Genomic DNA, 18,096 nt, shown 5'->3' with positions numbered 1-18,096 from the left:
TCTGATGTGTACATGCTTAGAAATGAACCTGATTTTCCTTTGTCTTCCCTCCTTGAAGATCTTTGTGAGTTATGAGATCATAGATCTTATGCCTCTTTTTTCTTAGTAGATCAGAAATGTGCCCCTAAGTATCTCATCCACAGGCCCAGCCCAGTTTTGCCCAGAGAGCTATGTGGAACCAATTTTGGAACTGAGGGAAGTCTGTCATGGTGAGTGGCTCTATACAATAACCTGAGAGGTGAGCAGTGGCCAAAGCAGACACTTCTGGGTGCTCATAATGCCTCTGCTCTGGACCTTCCTTGTCTTTTGCTCTTAAGGAACCAGGACAAAAGGCAATAACATGGCTTTTCAGGCCTCATTCAATTTCCAGTGTTTTCTCCCTCAATAAAGTGCCTATTCCGAAGGGGCTGATCTGCTCAGACTCCATAGACACAACATGAGCATCTTGGCCTCCTTGGCTTGGCTCACCTATTACACCTAAGTTCTATTCTTTCATCAAAGCCCCGTTCAAGACCCACTTCTTTCACAAAGCCTTCTCAGATGGCACATCAGGTCTGCTCAACCCTTCTGAATTTGAGTAGCTCTTAGTATGTGCAACCACAGATTTGGGTCTACTGTTCTACACCTACCCTTGTGCTCTACTCACATTCCATGACAATATCATCCAGTGGAAGTGAAGAAAATACAAGCATCAGTGTCTTATGGACTACCATATGAATACCAGTTCTATCTCTTACTAGCTGGGTTGCCTTTAGCTACTTATTTGACTTCTGAACCTCATTTTCCTTACCTGTAAAATGGAAGAAAATAATGGTAACTACCAGAATGGATTGTTGTTAAGTGCTAGGTATCAACTGATGAATGGATAAAGAAATTGTGGTTTATATACAAAATGGAATACTACTTGGCAATGAGAAAGAATGAAATATGGCCTTTTGTAGCAACGTGGATGGAAGTGGAGAGTGTTATGCTAAGTGAAATAAGTCATACAGAGAAAGACAGATACCATATGTTTTCACTCTTATGTGGATCCTGAGAAACTGAACAGAAGACCATGGGGGAGGGGAAGGGGAAAAAAAAAGGTTAGAGAGGGAGGGAGCCAAACCATAAGAAACTCTTAAAAACTGAGAACAAACTGAGGGTTGATGGGGGGTGGGAGGGTGGGGAGGGTGGGTGATGGGTATTGAGGAGGGCACCTGTTGGGATGAGCACTGGGTGTTGTATGGAAACCAATTTGACAATAAATTTCATAATAAGTAAAATAAAATAAAATAAAATAAAATAAAATAAAATAAAATAAAATAAAATAAAACGCACATGAAATCATCCACCACAGGCTTGGCACATGTCAAGTGCTCAGTAAATGGAATGGTGGCATTGTCCATGGTGCTAGTCATAGATTATCTGTCTGTCCTGTCTTTCCAAATGTAAGCTCCACAAGCACCAAGGATCTTGTCTTCTACTTATGTGTATCCCTAATGCCATATTCAGCACAATGGCTTAAATGTAGCTGGGTGCTAGAAAATATTTATTTATTGATCACCATATTGTTAGAAAAATTCCCCCATTGTTTCAAAAGGTTCTAGATTTGTCTTTCCTCCCTGCTCCAAACTGCCTGGTGGCATGTCTATTAAGTACCCAGCTCAGCTGGCTCAGGCAAGCCACAGAGGCTTTAGTCAAACATATGGATCTTTCTTCCCTGGGGGAAGAGTTGAGGTGGCTTCTGATTGGAAATTTAATATTTTGAAATAATAGGACAATAGAAAGTTAGAACTAGAATAAATTTAAGGGTCATTTGGTTGAACTCCCTTATTTCACAGATGTAAATAAACAGTGAGATCCACATAAATGACCACCCAAAGTCATACTGCTAGCGGGTATAACTAGAATTTAGCTACTTTCAATTAACTCTCAAAAAATTATAAGTGTAATATACACATGGCAAAAAAATGGTATAAAAGATTAAATGATAAAAAGTAATTTTCCATACTACTTGGGCCCTAGTCTAATTCCTCAGAAGAAAAAAATTTTAACACTTTCCTGGATATCCTAAAAATTTTTTTATGTATAAACAAACATGTATAGACATTTTTTTTTAAAAGTAGTCTGCTGTACTTTGCTTTTTTCTCTCATCAATATTTCTTGCCTATGTTTCCACATTAGCCTGTACAGATCTACTTCTGTCTCTTTTATTGCTGTATGGTATTCTTCTATAAGTATATACTTTAATTTTAACCAATTACCTGTTTATAGGCATTCAGATTAACTCCAACTTTGTTTTCTTTAGCAGCAGTGCTGTAATCAACATTTTGTTTATACATCTTTATGCATGAGAGACTATAATGTAGTAAACATTCTGAGATCTGGAACTGTTAAGAGACAAGGTCTACATAGATTTTGTTGTTTGTTGTCTTTGTTGTTTGTTTTAATAGACACTGTAAGATTGCCTTCCAGGGTTCCACTCCAGTTATCAGCTCCATTTTCGTGGGCAAGTTCCCCTACCTCTCTGAGGCTCAGTTTCCTCATCTGGAAAGATGAAGCTAATAGTATGTAAAGGGAGGTAATTATAAGGGCCAAATGAGGAAATCACCGCCTAGAAAACTCCTACTTCATCTTGCAATCCTAGTTCAAAAATCACTTCCTAAGTGGGCATTGGTCATATAATGGTGAGCATAGCTGCCTTCCAAATATCACTTCCTGGGGAAGCCTTCCCAATGTGCCCTGTCTAAAGCAGATCCACCCATTCACCTTCATTACACCCTGTTCACAGGATTTTTGACATGTTTTAAGTTGAACTTATTTATTTCCTGTCTCTTCTAATGGATGTGAGCATCCTGCAGGCAAGAACCCCCTCTTTTTATTCACTGTTGAATATCCAATATCCAGTGTTGTGTCTAACCCAGCACATGCTCAGGAAATATTTGTTGAGCAAGTTCATTAATGAGCCCAGCACTCCCTGTGCATTCTTGTTAATTTGGGAATTTGGGAGTGATTTGGGGAGTAAAAGCCTCCAATCATGGATTCAGGTTAGGAACATCATGTCAGAGGTAGTCTAGAGTCCTCAAGCTGAAGCAGGTATGGCCAAAGAAGCTATCCCCAAGCATGCGACCATCTTTTGGTGTGGGGAAGTTGTCCCACCAGGATCTTCCCTGGGTGAGAAGTACTCTGGGGCGGGTACAGTGGGTCTCTTCAAGCCTTCAATGGGTGCTCTCCATGTGTGTGTATACTCTCTCACACTTTTTTTTTTTTTTTTTTTTGCCATTACTAGTTACATTGCCTTTATAAAGACCAAGCCTGCTTTTAGTCCTTCACTAATGACTGGAAGTATCCTTTTCATTTCATAGGGTCTACAGTACAGGTTCAAAAATGATCCCAAGGTGATCTGGTGCCCAGAAGCTGATCCAGAAATGCCTCAAGGCCAAGGCTGGAATTACCAAATGCAGAGCCAATTACAGTTTCCCAAGTAGAGAGAATGTTCTTAGTAGTAATCAGACAGCTGCCTAAGAGAGAAACAATCTTCCTAGGGCCAAAGAGCACATCTGAAGTGTAGCCACGGATTCCTGGCCAATCAGAGTACCCAATATGGAGAATCTAATCCCACAGCCAATCATTGTAGAGCTCTCTATCCCAGATTCCAGCAAGAGCTAACTAGGGCAGACAGTGTTTCTGAAGCTAAATAGAGCTGTCTCCTAGATTTGAAAGGCACTCTGTTTTTAAGAGACAGTGCAGAAGAGTGGAAAGGGCCTGGGACTTGCACACAGGACTGGAAATGAATTCCAGCAGCTCCTGCTTAGCGGCTAGATGACCTTTAACAGAAAAGTCAACCACTTCTCTGAAGCTCAGTATATTCATCAGTAAACTGGGTATATCCCAACCTAACAGGGTTATGGTGAGGATGAAAATGCCCTAAGTAGATGCTTAATAAAAGTTAGTCATCTTTGGGGCACCTGTGTGGCTCAGTCAGTTAAGCATCCAACTCTTGACTTCAGGCCATGGTCTCACGATTTGTGGGATTGAGCCCCACGTTGGGCTCTGTGCTGGTGGTGAAGCCTGCTTGGGATTCTTTCTCTCCCTCTCTCTCTGCCTCTCTTGCACATTTTCTCTCTCTCCCTCTCTCTCAAAAATAAATATATAAACTAAAAAAAAAAGTTAGTCATCTTCAAAAGCTTGGATGCTAGAAGATGGATTTACAGCGTACTATATGACTCTAAGATCCTTGAGGGCAGAGCAGTGCTCTGCTCTGCTTCTGAGTTCCTCATAATGTGTTGCAGTAGTCCTGGACCCATGAGAATTGCTCTTAAACAGAATTCCTTGCGGAGTTGAATTTGAAATCCTCCCTTGGTCTTCCCTGACCATTCAAATGCATGTAAATGCCAAGGCCCAGCCTCCTGAACAGGGCTTGGGAATGCAAATTATTTTAGCCTCAGGCAGAAAACATAATTTCTATAATTCCCAGGTCTTGTCACCCACAGAGTGGCACCCACAGAGCTTCTTGCTTTTTGCCCTTGTATCATAAAACCGCAGTTCCAGAAAAGATATTAGAGATAATCTCATTGCACCTACCCCTCCTCTGGACAGTGGCTGCCAAGGCCAGCAGCGCTTAGTGATGGATGCTGTTCCTGCTGATATTAAATGCATAATTAATGAAACCATAAGAAGGAAACAAGGCATGTTCCAGGCAGGGTACAGAGAACAAATCCATTCTCACACGGGGTGAGGAGAAGGTAGGAGAACAAAGATAAGGTTGAAAAATGATCCTGTTCTTGAATACTTTTTAACAAATATCTATGGAAGTCTCATTAGGAAAAGAGACTTATTTCATTCTGTAATGTTGGCCATTTTTCTGTTTTATGAAACCCTGTGGGTATGACAGCCCTAGGCAATGTGTGGGACTGGAAAGATGCCTTCCCACTATCCTGTTTACCAAGGACTGACATTGAGTTCCTAGATTTGACATATTTTAGGACCATCGTGTCAAAATGATGACCATTATTATAATAAGGTAACATTTTATTAAATTGCTACCATGTTCCTGGTACTGTTCTAAGTGCTTTACATGAATTAGTTCACTTAATCCCCTCAAAAATCCAACGAAGCAGCTATTATTAGTATTTTAAGTTGATATTGAAGAGACTGAGGCACAGAGGAGTAAAGTAATTTGCCTAAAGTCACACAGCTCGTAAGCTCAAACCTTCTATGTATGAAATCCCCACTTCTCTGGGCATCTCTCAGATGCAGATTCTTTTTCAGGAAAACAGGATAAAACCTAAAATAATGGCATGAGGGACAGGAGCTGCACTTCTCTTGGAAAGTATCCCCTAAGGCCATGGAGGAGAGCCAGAGTCGGGGAAACCAGGTCTGAGGCTGTCATTGCCACCACCCACAGAAAGAGATGGACGGACTAGCTGGCAGTTCTATGGCCTAAACACTGCCTCACTGCTGGCCTTAGGTATGTTACTCCAAGCTGCCCCTCCAAAAAAGCAATGACCTTATTAGCTTCCTGGAACACACTCGTACCTGAAGCCTGCAGGCATCTGGTTCACATTTGGAAGGGAATCAAACACTTCTCCTGATTCAAAACAGCCAAAGTGACATGTTTTGTTTCCATGTCAGAGATTTATAACTCTCAGCCAGAACCTCTCCATGAACCCAGTGCGGGGGTGACTCCCTATCTAGCACATGACTGTGGTGATCTGCAGCTGTGATGTCAGCCACTGCTGTGCTTTGGGCCCAACTCCTCGCTGACATGCTGTGACACTTCAGGCTATCTGCTTATCACCTCTGAGTCTCAGTTCCCACATCCTTCCAGCAGAAAAAGTACTAGTAAGAGTAACTAGCTTGTAGTGTAGTGGTAAGGGCTGAGAAAGATAATGCCCATAGAATGCTTCCCATGAGATCTGCACATGTAAGCCATCAGAAAATGGCAGCTACTCTTTTTATCATCATTATCATAATAGCTCAGTTGCCTAATTTGAATGCAAGGTAGTGGGAGAGAATCTTATTCAAAGATAATGTTTATTAAATACTTATAGGATAATGCTTTCCAACAGAGTGGACCTCGTAGCCCTCCACCCAGGCATCATCTCCCCAAGGAGGCCTACTATGCATTGGGCACAGAGCTTAGAGTCTGTGAGTATAAGGTCTTTATACTCATGAAACTTACACTTTACTGGAGAAAAGAGAAAAAAAAAGTGCATGTAGACAAATAAGAAAGATAATTTCAAATAACATTTAGTGCTATGAAGAGACTACAACAGGCTAAGTGGTAATACATAAAAACCATGGGATCAGTGGGGAACCCTCAAAGGGGCTCAGTCAGGGGAGAAAGCATTTGAATGGAGACTGGTGAAACCTTACAGTGAATTCTCCCAGCAAGCCCCCTGAAACATTCCAATTCTGCAAAAACCCTATGAAACAGAAAGAGTAGGTATTATGAGCTTTTTACAGATGAGCCAACTGAGGCATGGAGACAGCCCAGGCCTTGTCTGAAGCTGCACATCTAGTCATAGGCCAAAGCCCAGCTAAGAAATGAACACCCTAGATGAGCAGGCAGATAATACCATTGCCTCAGCTCACTGGCTACTTGCTAAACTTGCACTGCAAGAGATCCTGGGGGTCAGGGATTTCCCCAGAGGAGGGATCCCTTTTCAGGGACCTTCTCTCTCACATCTCCAGCCAGAGGTAGCAATCTGGACTTTTCCCCAAGGCTTTGAGGAATTGTCTCTTCTTGCCTACGCCTTGAGCAGATGTGGCACTCTGCTTGCCCCAGGGATGTGTTTTGAGACCCTCACATCTCACAGAGGCCCCAGGGATTGTCTGAACCCAAAAAGTGACTTCTGAAGGAATCATGAAATGTACTGTGAGCTTTGTGAGCTTTATTTTTCAGTGTGAGTGGCTGCTTTTCTAGGCTCTGGTGAATAGAAAACTACAAGAATGTGATACATTTCTAAAAGGTGGTACCCACTCTGACAATGGATGAACACAAATCTCCTCTTTAGCATAAGATACATTATACAGTCACATTTGCATATGCTGCTCAGTTAATGACTATTTAATCAAGGGCCTGGTTCTAAACCCTCAGCTTCAATCAAGGGCCTGGTTCCCTCCTTGCCCACACCCGTCTGTGGAAACCCCCAGAGGCACTGGCATGCCTTATGTGTGCTTCGAGATGTGTTTGATGTAGCAATCAGCCCAAGATGCTAGAGCCGCCTTGCCAGGGCACCCCAAGCACACCATGGTGCCTCACACTCACCTGGAACTCAAAGTTTGTGTGTTCCAGGAACTTCTGATTCATGGTTTCTGCAAACTTGTTGATCGCTCTCAGGAAGACCCTGGAAGAGGGGAGAAGGTCACTAGGCCATCTCAGCATGCCAGGTCAAGCATCCCTCCCCATCTTCCAGACCAAAGTTCCCTCAGGGAGGGGCCCAAAGACCCAAAGAAGAGGTCAGCTGACCCACCTGCTCATACAGTAGACCTGGGGCCATGTTTGCTCTGCAAGAACTTAAGAACTAATCATTTGACTTCCCTAGAAAATGTGCATTATCTTTTGTTTAAACTATTATAAGCTTATGACAGAAAATTTATGCTATCCAGAAAGACAGAAATTGCCTCCTCCACAACAAACAAGCAAACAAAAAAAACCACCAAATTTTATCACCTAGAGAAAATCATCCTTGAGATTCTGATAAACGTTATGTTCAAAGGTCTCCCTAGATGTATACACATGAGTGGTATTTGAAAGATATCATTTTGATAAATAGGGCTAAACGGCAAATGCTGTTTCACAGCCTGTCTTTTTTACTCAGCAATAAATAGTGTGTTCCTTTCGTGCCAATGAATGCAGATATACATCATGCCTTTTAATCACTGAAGAGCATGCCATTGTATGGATGTGTCACGGTTTATGTAATCAGTCATTTAGTGATGATCCTAGATGCTCAGCTCTTACAGTGTTTCAGTGATCGCTCTTTATGTATGTCTTGCACCTCCTATATATACCTCTTTTCCAGTCTTCTTCTTGAAGTGGTAATACTTAGCAAATGTTATGCACATTTAACATTTTGGTACCTGTTGTCAAATTGTGTTTCTCCTTAAATGTCTTCCCATCCATCTCTTCCTTCCCTTCCTCCTACCAAGCCCCACTGACTGGTCTTTCAGCCTCCCATCTCTTGCCTCTTCAATATCAAGAATACTTTGCCCAATGGACAGCTCCAGTCATGTTAATCACCCATTTCAGTGACTGTCCACTGTCCACAAGATAAGCCCAAACTCTTTCTCTTGACAGTCAATGGCCTTCATGACTGGACCCCATCCTTTCTGGACTAATTTCTCACTGCTATTCTGTGCTTTTTCTTGTTTTCTGATACAAAGCTGCATTCCTCCTTTGTATAGACTACCTCTCTTCTTTTAAATCTCTTTAGAGCAGGGTCTGCTGCATCTTTGTGTCCCCCAAAGGACGGTCATTGCAATTTCTTTTCTCAGAATTCATCATGGTCTAGGATGACTTATTTGTGTGACTCAATAATGCCTATCTGCTCCACTAGACTGTACTTTCCTTGAAATCAGAGACTCCCTCTGTGATCTCATCTACTCTCCCACCTACTTGCCTTTGGCTCCCAAACTTACATCTTCCTCCATGGTCTCTCCCTTGAGCTCCAGCTTGCAACCCAGCTCCTTACTCCATACCCTCACATGGATGACTAATAGGCATCTCAAACATAATGTCAAAATTTCAACTCCTATTACCTGTAGTCTTCCCATCTAAGTTAAGAGTAACTCCATTCTTCCAATTGCTCAGTGGGGGAAAAAAAACCTGGAAGCATCTTTGATTTTTTTCTCTTTCTCTCATATCCTATACCTGGCCTGTCAGCAAAACCTCTTAGTGTTACTTTCAAAATCATTCATAATTTGACTTCTTTTCATCACCCCATTGCCAGTGACCTCAACCAAACCACCATCATTTCTCTCCTAGATTTCTGCAATAGCCTCCAAACTGCCACATGCCAAACTGTGATCTAGTCTCCATTGTGCATGTGTTTTTGTAAAATCTTCAAGGAGAGTGGACAGACCTTACCTGTACCACTGTCTAAAATTTTTGATTAACAGTGAATAATCAATAACTACTTATCCATTGAATGTCTGGTCCAGGGAAAATGCCTATTTGGCTTACCTGAGACTCAATAGGATGCCAGTAAAGAAAGTATTAATTAGAAGGTTATTGCTTTGGGTAATGATTTTTGCTTAGGAAGCTCTGAGAGACTGTATAAAGCATACCTGCACATCAGAGGTATCCCCTCCCAGGGATGAGGAACCTGGGCTATTTATTTACTAATGCCAGCCCCTCACAAGGTGAAAATTACTCCTGAGGACATTAAGTCCCTAGCACTTCTGGCTTGCCTTGCAGATGGACTGATCTCTCTCTTGCAGCCAGAGAAAGTCCAGAGAATGAAAGAAGTAGGAAGCTCTCAGGATGTGTGGTGACTGTCCACCAAAGCTGCAGGTATACTCTGGATGGGCCAAGAGTGTGGGCAGGGCAATTATAGCATGTGCTACATTGGGCATTCCTTGTAAAGAACCTGAGCCAGGTGTTCATCAAGCACTTAAATGTTTGTTGAACAAAGAAGACAGTGCATCCTGGTATCAGGATCCCAAGATTCGTATACCCCCCCCCCACACACACACACACACATACACGCACAGCTGGATGTGGTTTCTGGCTTTGCCACTTGCCAGCTGTGTGGATTTGGGACATCTGTTAATATCACTTTGACATCTCAGCTTCCATGCTTGTGAAATACCAGCAATGTAACCGCTTTCACAGGGTTGCTGCAGGCTTCAATGGCAAAAACATGGCAAGGGTGGAGCATGGTGCCTGACGCCACGGTAACGACAGTAAGAGAGCAGCCGTGGCCACTTCAGACCCTTTCCATGGCTTCGTTCTTCTTCTGAGGTCAGGGACTGACAGCAAAATGGGCAGACAGGACAAGTTGCAACCAGTAACCAGTTCTGAGGTAGGCAGGATCACACAAAGGCAAAACAATGAAAGTTTCACAAAATCCTCCCCATATCAGGATGTCAGAAAGTGAGATTTCTTTGGTTTTGCTCTTCTGTCATTTGCTAATATGCCTTTGAAAAATATCTATATTTTCTCCTTTAAGATTAGTATCTGATTCCCCAGAGGGAAATGCATTGAGTGGCTGTCATGTTATAAACTTCTTGGAATCTGTAATGTGATCCCAAAATGAGGGGTTTTACAAATTCTCAGAAGCAACAAAGCTATTAGTAGTAGTCAGTAATAGTTATTATTCTGATTGTCAGCCTAAATCTGTCTCTGGTTCTCAAAGGCCAGTTGAATGACCAGGAATTGATCAACACTCTGTGTTAATGGTGGATACTGATAGCAGATAAGGGCTGGGGGCAGTAAGTCAAGGTTCTTCCCTCTCTCTGGATTCTTCCACAGCTACCCACTGGGAATCATAATATCACTTAACTTTGGTTTCTCATGTATGGGTTTGGAAAAGTTATGTCTTTTGGTTTCTCTTTAAAAATAACTATACTTAAATCCTAAGCACTAATATGGTGAAGTAGATTGGAATTAAAACATACTCAACTATCTCTGTTACTCTCAACAATGAACTTGAATTGTTGAAAACAAAGTTCATGATCAAATCTCAACCTAACACTTCCTGCAACTCATCTGCAATGCTTAGCAGGATCTATAAAATCAATAATAATCAGAGCCACAGTTACCAGTAATGGGCAGGGCTCTCTGCTAAGTACTTAGCATGGATTCTTTCTGTGTTTCTGTTTTTCTTTTTTAGTTCTCACATTAATTCTCTCAGTTAGATGTTGTTTCCATTTTAGAGATACGAGTTTAGGTAACTTTCCTAATAACCCGGACAGTACATGTGAAACCAGGATTTAAACAGAGGTACGATGCCTTCACATTCTAGGTATTTAACCACTATGCTATTCTGTCCATAAGAAAACCTCTTAATTCTGTTCAACGGGAGCTATGAGTTCACCTTATTAATAATAGCAACTACAGAAGTACAGGTATTCATGTACCCTGTGCTAAGTACTCTAACAGATACTCTTTCACGTAATTCTACAAACTGAGGTACGAGCCAATGTTACACCCATTTAACAGAAGAAGAAACTGAATATTGGAAAAATAAAATGATCTCCCCACATTCACACAGCACATAAGCAGCAGAGTCCAGACCCAATCTCAGGGTTGTCTCTCTCTAAAGACTTTGCAATTAACCAGAAGGATATACTGGTTCCCTTGAAGGCCAGCCTGCACAGTCTTTTGGCGCTGGGCATGCTCGAACTCGTGCCTGCCATTCTGCCCAAAGTTCCTATATACTTTGTCCCTATCATCCTGCTGCTCTGCCCACAGCTGCCTGGGCACAAGGCCAACGCTTGACTCAGACAGTCTTCCCTGGGTGGCCAGCAGCCCATGGGTGACCTTATGGGTACCCCGTGGGGGCACCCAGGCCTGAAGTGTAGTTAAATCAAATCCTTTTAGGCAGTCCTATAGCATGACAACCAGGGAGAGTGCAGTGACCTACGCCCTGAGTAGAAGCCATGAACAGATGACTCTGAGAGGAAGCAGAAGCTGTAAGAGAGAGAAGTCAGCTGCTGTAAGAAGGAAGAAACTGGCAGAAAGATCCTTGAAGGCACAGTAGGGTCATAATGATGATAGTTAAAATTTAACAAGATATTGCTAAGTGTTCTATATGAATTTTCTCAACCAATTTTCACAATATCACTAGGAAGTAGGTGCTATTGGTTTATTACATAGACTCCAGCATGTGCTGGAGCAAGTTGATCCCGGGTCAGAGTCCCACTCTGGTCCTCTTCCATGCTGTGGCCTGGAGCTAGTTGCTTGACCTCTGGGAATCTCAACTGCCCCTTATGTGAAATAAGCCATGTAAAGGTTAAATAAGATGTAGTGTATAAAGCTGGTGGCCTAATGCCTCAGCACACAGAAGTCCTCAATAAATGTCAGTCACTGTTGTTGTCATTATTGTTAACAGCCTGGTCACCTGGTAGCTCTGTGGCAGGAGTATCCAAGGCTGAAAACATTCTGATGTGACAACCAACCCACACCCAGAGGTTGTGCTGTGGAAATAAAAGGGTATGCCCTTTCTGGTGAAAACACCCAAGGGAGAGAGAGGGCCTCTCTGAATCCCATTTCCCCTTCCCCCTGCAGTCCACAGGATGCAGCTGATTCTACCGGTTAAAACTTGACAATGGAAAATAAAAGAGCTGGAGAAGGGAGCTCTCACTCCTCCCCTTGAGGCAGTGAGAAATCCATTCTCCCAGAGCCTTTAAGCTGCTTCCCTCACAACACACAAAAGCTCCATGCACCCAAGAGGTTAGAGTGAATCGACAGCTTCCAGCTCAGCGTCAAGGAACGGCTCACCCCGCGGTGCCCCTGACACCGCTCATGTAATCTGGGATTGTAGCGAGCGATGCAGTAGGCTCTTGGGATCTAGACTCCTGCAGCCTGCTGAACACCAGGATTAGTTGTGCTGTGCTGGCTAAAGAACCCATGGAGAGGCCTCCTTCTGGGCAATATGCACTGGAGGAGACGAGGTCCATAAAAAGGAGTAGGCACTACAAATTAATGTAGGTAGTAGGAAGGGGAAGTGGCAGTCACTGATTTGTCAGCATCCCGTTGGAGCCACCATATGACTGCTGGGCACTGCCCTACTCAACATCCTACACTTGACTTCTGTGACCCCATTGTGTGCCTCTTATGTGCTTGAGACAATGTTAGACCTTGAAATACATCACTGATAAAGGTAGACAAGATCTGGTCCAGATTTGCCTTTTCTGTGAAATATTTTGGATATTCCCAAACCATAGGAATGTGACAAGGAAAAAAAAATAGCTAACACTTATGAAATGCTTGCCATGTGCCAAACACTGTTCTAACCACTGTGTGTATATTATTTCATTTCATTTTGGCCCTCACGACTGTGATAGGTACTATTATTAGCCCCATTTTACAGGAGGAAAAACTGAGTCATAGTAATTACATAACTTTGCCCAAGGCCATCTAACTATTAAGTGGTAGAGGCAGGATATGGACCCTGGCAGTCGTAAATCCTAACTTGTCTGGGTATTCTTTGTGCTCTGAACTCACTGCAGTGACTGCAGCAATTGGTCATATTTCCATGGGCACATTTACTGTCTCACCAACTAGACCGTAAGCCCCCTGCCTTCTGGGACCATGGCACAGGCCCACTCCCTAGAGCCCTGCATAACCAGGACACTCAATAAATATGTGTTGGTTGATTCCATTTAAGATGCTATAGGGATGTGTACAAGCCCCCAAACCCCCTCAAAATGTTGGATTTCCAGCTTGAGGTGCAGATGGAAGGGGAGAAAAGAGGTTCCTAGGTATAATTTTGTTAGTTTACAATATTATGAAGAACTTCATCATTTAAAAATTTACCGTATCACATAAATCAAATCTTTCTGAAAGCTGCATCTTACCAAAAAGAAAAAAATGTTCTAACAGAAGGCATTTCTTGCAGTAGACATGTCGCTTTGTCTGCATACACAAACAGTACACACAGCTGAGGAGACATTCAACTCTGGAAAACTCCATTCTCTCCAACAAGCAGATAAATAAATTACAAATGACTAATACATACACACATAAATCAGAAGTGATAACAGAGAAATTATAAAAACAGGTAAGTTTTGTAATATATAAGTAATAAGGAAGGAAGGAAGGAAGGAAGGAAGGAAGGAAGGAAGGAAGGAAATTGTAAAGTACATACTAACCAGCATAGGAAGTAGAAATGATGTTCCGAAAAATCCTAGTCAGGGCTAAGCAATGCTAATGTTCTGTTTGTCCAATTTACATTGAAATCTTTCACTAACTAGTTGCATGACCTTGGACAAGTTACCTCTTTGGGTCTCTTTCAGTTATCTGAGCCACTACGTATGCAGTGAGCACATCTGTACAATGCACTTCATAAAATGAGCCTCACTATTTTACAGGATGAAGCAGTAAAGATAAAGAACACGGACTCTGATTGCATGGCTTCTTATTAGCAGTGCAACACTGTGTGAGTTACTCGTCTATCCTCATATGTAATATGTGGACTGTAATAGTTTACATCATAAATTTGTTGGTAAGATTAAATAAACTCATACAGATTATAAGATTAAATAAGGTATTCACAGCAGGGGTGGATCTAGGTGCTCAATACATGTTAGCTATCATAACATCACAGCAAATGTAAAAGAGGTGAGAAAATTTCAAGTGCCCCACTGTGGACTGAAGATGAAGGACATCTACTAACTCATCGACATGACTTCAAGGAGAAAAGAGTCATTTTTCTGGTTGACGTTAGGCACATCCTTCTCTAGTCCAAGGCTAAATTTGTTGTCTACACCTGGAGATGGCAATGCTTCTATTCAGTGAGTTTTCTGAGGTCCCACCACTGTGCTGAGGAGTCACTCATTCTATCCTCACAAAAAATACCATGAAATGGAGATTATAATTAATCCCCATTTTACAGATCAGGAAATTGAGAGTCCAAGAGATTAAATGACTTCCCAAGAAATAGAAGTGGCAGAACTAAGAAGTCTGAAACCAGGCTATATTTCTGATTCTTTTTTTTTTTTTTTTAATGTAGAGACTTAAGTACTTAGCTGATCCTTAAGAGATACACATATTTCTCTTCCACTTCCACTTCCATATTTCAATTCCACTTCCTTAGATCCTTTAGAAAATCATATTGTAATTTTCTAAGTTTAAAGAAACCAAGGATTATGGTATCGTCTCTTGGGGCCTGTCCCCAAAAAAAACTAAAGTCCATAGCTCGCTGGCACTGCAGGAGGGGACATTCCTCCAGACTCTTCCACATGCTTCCTCTAAGATGACTGTAGATGATGCAGAAGGAATTGCTGGCCTGGTCAGGGCTCCAGCCTCTCTGGGTTTCCATCATCCTGACCTTGTATAAGTGGTAGATGTCTGTGCATTTACTTGCCTATCTATCATCCATTTCTCCTGCTGGTAATAACACCTAGATGTTTCCTTTGGGTAACTATTCCCCCTACCTCCCCTTTTGCTCCCAGGCTTTGTGGTTTGGGTAGAACTAACCATAGCCTCCCAGTTGCAAGGTGAGTCACATGACCCAAGCTTGATGAAACAGCAAATTTCATTTTCCTGTCCACAGAAGTTTATAAATGGGCATGTAGCCTAAGCCAGAACTCTGAATATTAGCCTGGGGACTCTTGTTATACCTATTGAAGAAGAGGCCTTTTCTTTTTAGTGGGGTTGCTAATTCAAGACATATATCTGGAATTTCTAGAGCCCATTTTCTCCACCACAAAGAGAGTATCTACTTGAGAATGAAGCCAACAGAGAAAAGAGGAAAGATAGAGATACAGATTTCCTACAACACTGTTTGAGCACCTAGATACATCTATGCCTGAAGTCATAACTCTGAGATTTTTCAGTTGTCTGAACTAATAAACTTGACTCTCCTTTTACTTAGGCAAATTTAAACTAGATTTCTTTAAAAATTCTAATCAGTAAGTACTCACTGGATACACAGAGTTCATTATATGTATTTATGAATGTCAGGCTCTGCGGTAGGAGCTGGAAACACAGAGATAAATTAGATATAGTGCTTGCCTTCAAGAAGTCCATTCTTTAGTGACAGAAACAGTCATGTGAAGAGATAATTATAGTACAGTAGAATAAGTGCCATAATATGGGCATGTATAGAAACACAAAGAAAAGAACACATTCTCCTACCATGACGAGTTCTAGAAGCATCTACAAAGGAGAGATTATAGTGTCAAGAATTTGAAGGATACTTTCATGCTGAGTTTGGCCTAGAAGGGAGGAAAGCAATAGTTTATGAGAAGTCACCGAAGAATAAAATGGTAGATAACAGTGAATAGTTGAATGTATCTAAAGTAAAGGGTGAGTTGAAGATGACTCATGTGGGTGCTTCATGTATTTTGGCAAAGCCTGAAGACATTATTGACCAGCTGGCAGACAGTAAGAGGGTTCACATACAGCTTAAGAGCTGGCTACTACCACAATATGAGATGACTGAACATTGACATAAGGTACTATCAGCTACATAATTTGTTGAGCTCAGTACACAATGAAAATGTGAATCTCCTTGTTGAAAAATTAGAAAGAACTTCATGATGATAAAGAGAGGGCATTACACCAAGTATGGGGACCCTTATAGTGTAGGGTGGTAAGCAACTGCACAGGTTGCAGACCCAGAAAGCTGGCCCTGACATAGAGGTAGAAATGGACCTGCCTCTGATCTGTGATGTGGCCTGGGTCTAATTCCCACCAACACTTTAATCATTGCAAAGACTGACTCCCATCTGTGCGATGTGAACAGGGAGAATCAGGGCAAAGTTAGCTCAGAACGAGAATTCTGACATTTTATTGCTGGGGTGATTTTCCTCCTCCCAACATAAGCTCTGATGCACAGACATACTTTCTTCTGCCTTGAGAAACCTCTTCTTCCCTTCACCAGCCCTTAAAGCTGGCCCCAAGAGCACTGTGGGTAAGTGTGTCTATCAAGTCACATGGCTAGACACTTAGGCATCCAATTAGTAGAAGAACATCTTTTCAGAGGACAGAAAGGTAAGGGATGAGGGTCACCCGGGACTGGAGTCAGCTATGAGGCATACACGAGATAGAAATTCTCAGACTGTATCCAATGACAAAATTATTAATAAGTAAATGTTTAGAGTCTTTCCTTCTTGCCTCCCATTAAGGAGAATTCTGCATCTGCCTCTTCAACTTCTCTTTTTCTTTCACCCTCTAGGGATATTCCCATTTGCCAGTCAATTCTTGGTTTTGCAATATGGAACAAGGGCAATAGGTAGAGACAGACAACAGTGTAGAGTGAAGGCCTTTCATAGGGAGGATTTAAAATAAATATACAAAGCCAAAGGGAAGTAAGTGAGGAGAAAAAAGGGGAAGGGGCCAAGAGGATCCAATTTTAAAGGGGTTTGTGGATAAGGACTGAGAATAAGATTCTAAGAGAAACTTGAATAAAGCATAGGATGTGAGAGATACTGAGAACCACAGAAATGGAGAAAGGGAATAGCAGAAAGTATTGTTGAGTCTTAGCATTTGAATTTCATTTGGATGAGATGATACTATTTGAGAGATAATTACTTTTCTTTAATGTTGTGCTGGGTTATGTGGGATCTGAATTATACTTGGGTTATACTGGTATCCTATGAGATGTTAATAGAAATTATATACACACACAGAAACATACATATATGAACACCAAACGATTCCACTAACAAATAAATTTGTGAAATTCTGTATCCTAAATCCTCCAGAGAATTCCATGAGCATATTGAAAGCTCTAGGAAGTCCTACAGCACAGAAATCTTTTCAAAGCTATTTAATCCAATGCTTCCTAAATTTATTTTACTCTGTGTCACAAAATATATTTTATTATTTTGAATAAATGTTAAAATAATATAATTTTAATAAGGCTGACCTTAAGGTCTACTGTCTCGAGAGTTTAGGGAAGACTTCACAAAGCATGTTACTTTAACTGGTATTTGAAGAATGGAGAAGGTGGGGGGTAGCCAGCTCAGTATATAAAAAAGGCATGAGGACTAAAACATTAAAAAAAAAAAAGAAGGTTCAAGATTGGTGTGGAACTCCTTGGGGTTTAAAAGTAGAAAGACTCTGCTACACTTTTTATTTTCACCAGGGAAAAGGTATCCCCACCTTGTCTCTACGAGTGCTCTTTAAAATGATCGCTGGGGTGAGGTAGCTGTTAGGAATGAGTGACAGCTCACCTGTTCTGAACCATACTCATGGCCATCCAATCTACAGGATACACATTTTTCCCAATGAGGTCCTTGAACATGATGAAGGTCTCCATCAAGAAGTCCTGAAATTGTAAAGCGAAACACACCCGTCATCTTGTTTTGTAGGAACTCACTAGAAGTGCCCAGATCTTGTTGGCTGTTTACGTTTTTTCTTTATTATTTTTTGGAGGGTCAGAAAAGGAAAGGGCACAGCCTTTCAAATAAGTCCAAAGAAACCAATAGCGGTGGATT

The 18,096-nt window shown here is 41.6% G+C and overlaps 1 protein-coding gene across 1 annotated transcript in view; it reads right to left on the bottom strand.

Annotated features, from left to right (window-relative positions):
* The window catches only part of DOCK2 (dedicator of cytokinesis 2), a 413,845-nt gene that overhangs the window by 73,790 nt on the left and 321,959 nt on the right, over positions 1–18,096 (bottom strand). The window contains exons 29-30 of the mRNA XM_053907087.1: positions 17,833–17,927; positions 7,253–7,331 (exon numbers count right to left, since the gene is read on the bottom strand). Of these exons, the coding sequence (XP_053763062.1) occupies positions 7,253–7,331; positions 17,833–17,927 (174 nt within the window). The remainder of the gene's footprint in view (positions 1–7,252; positions 7,332–17,832; positions 17,928–18,096) is intronic.

The sequence above is a fragment of the Panthera pardus genome, unplaced genomic scaffold (genome assembly GCF_024362965.1).
Source record: "Panthera pardus isolate Hobbes unplaced genomic scaffold, ASM2436296v1 HiC_scaffold_2, whole genome shotgun sequence".
NCBI lineage: Eukaryota > Metazoa > Chordata > Mammalia > Carnivora > Felidae > Panthera > Panthera pardus.
The sequence above is the reverse complement of the archived record's forward strand: the minus strand, read 5'-3'. Positions and strand labels throughout refer to the sequence as shown.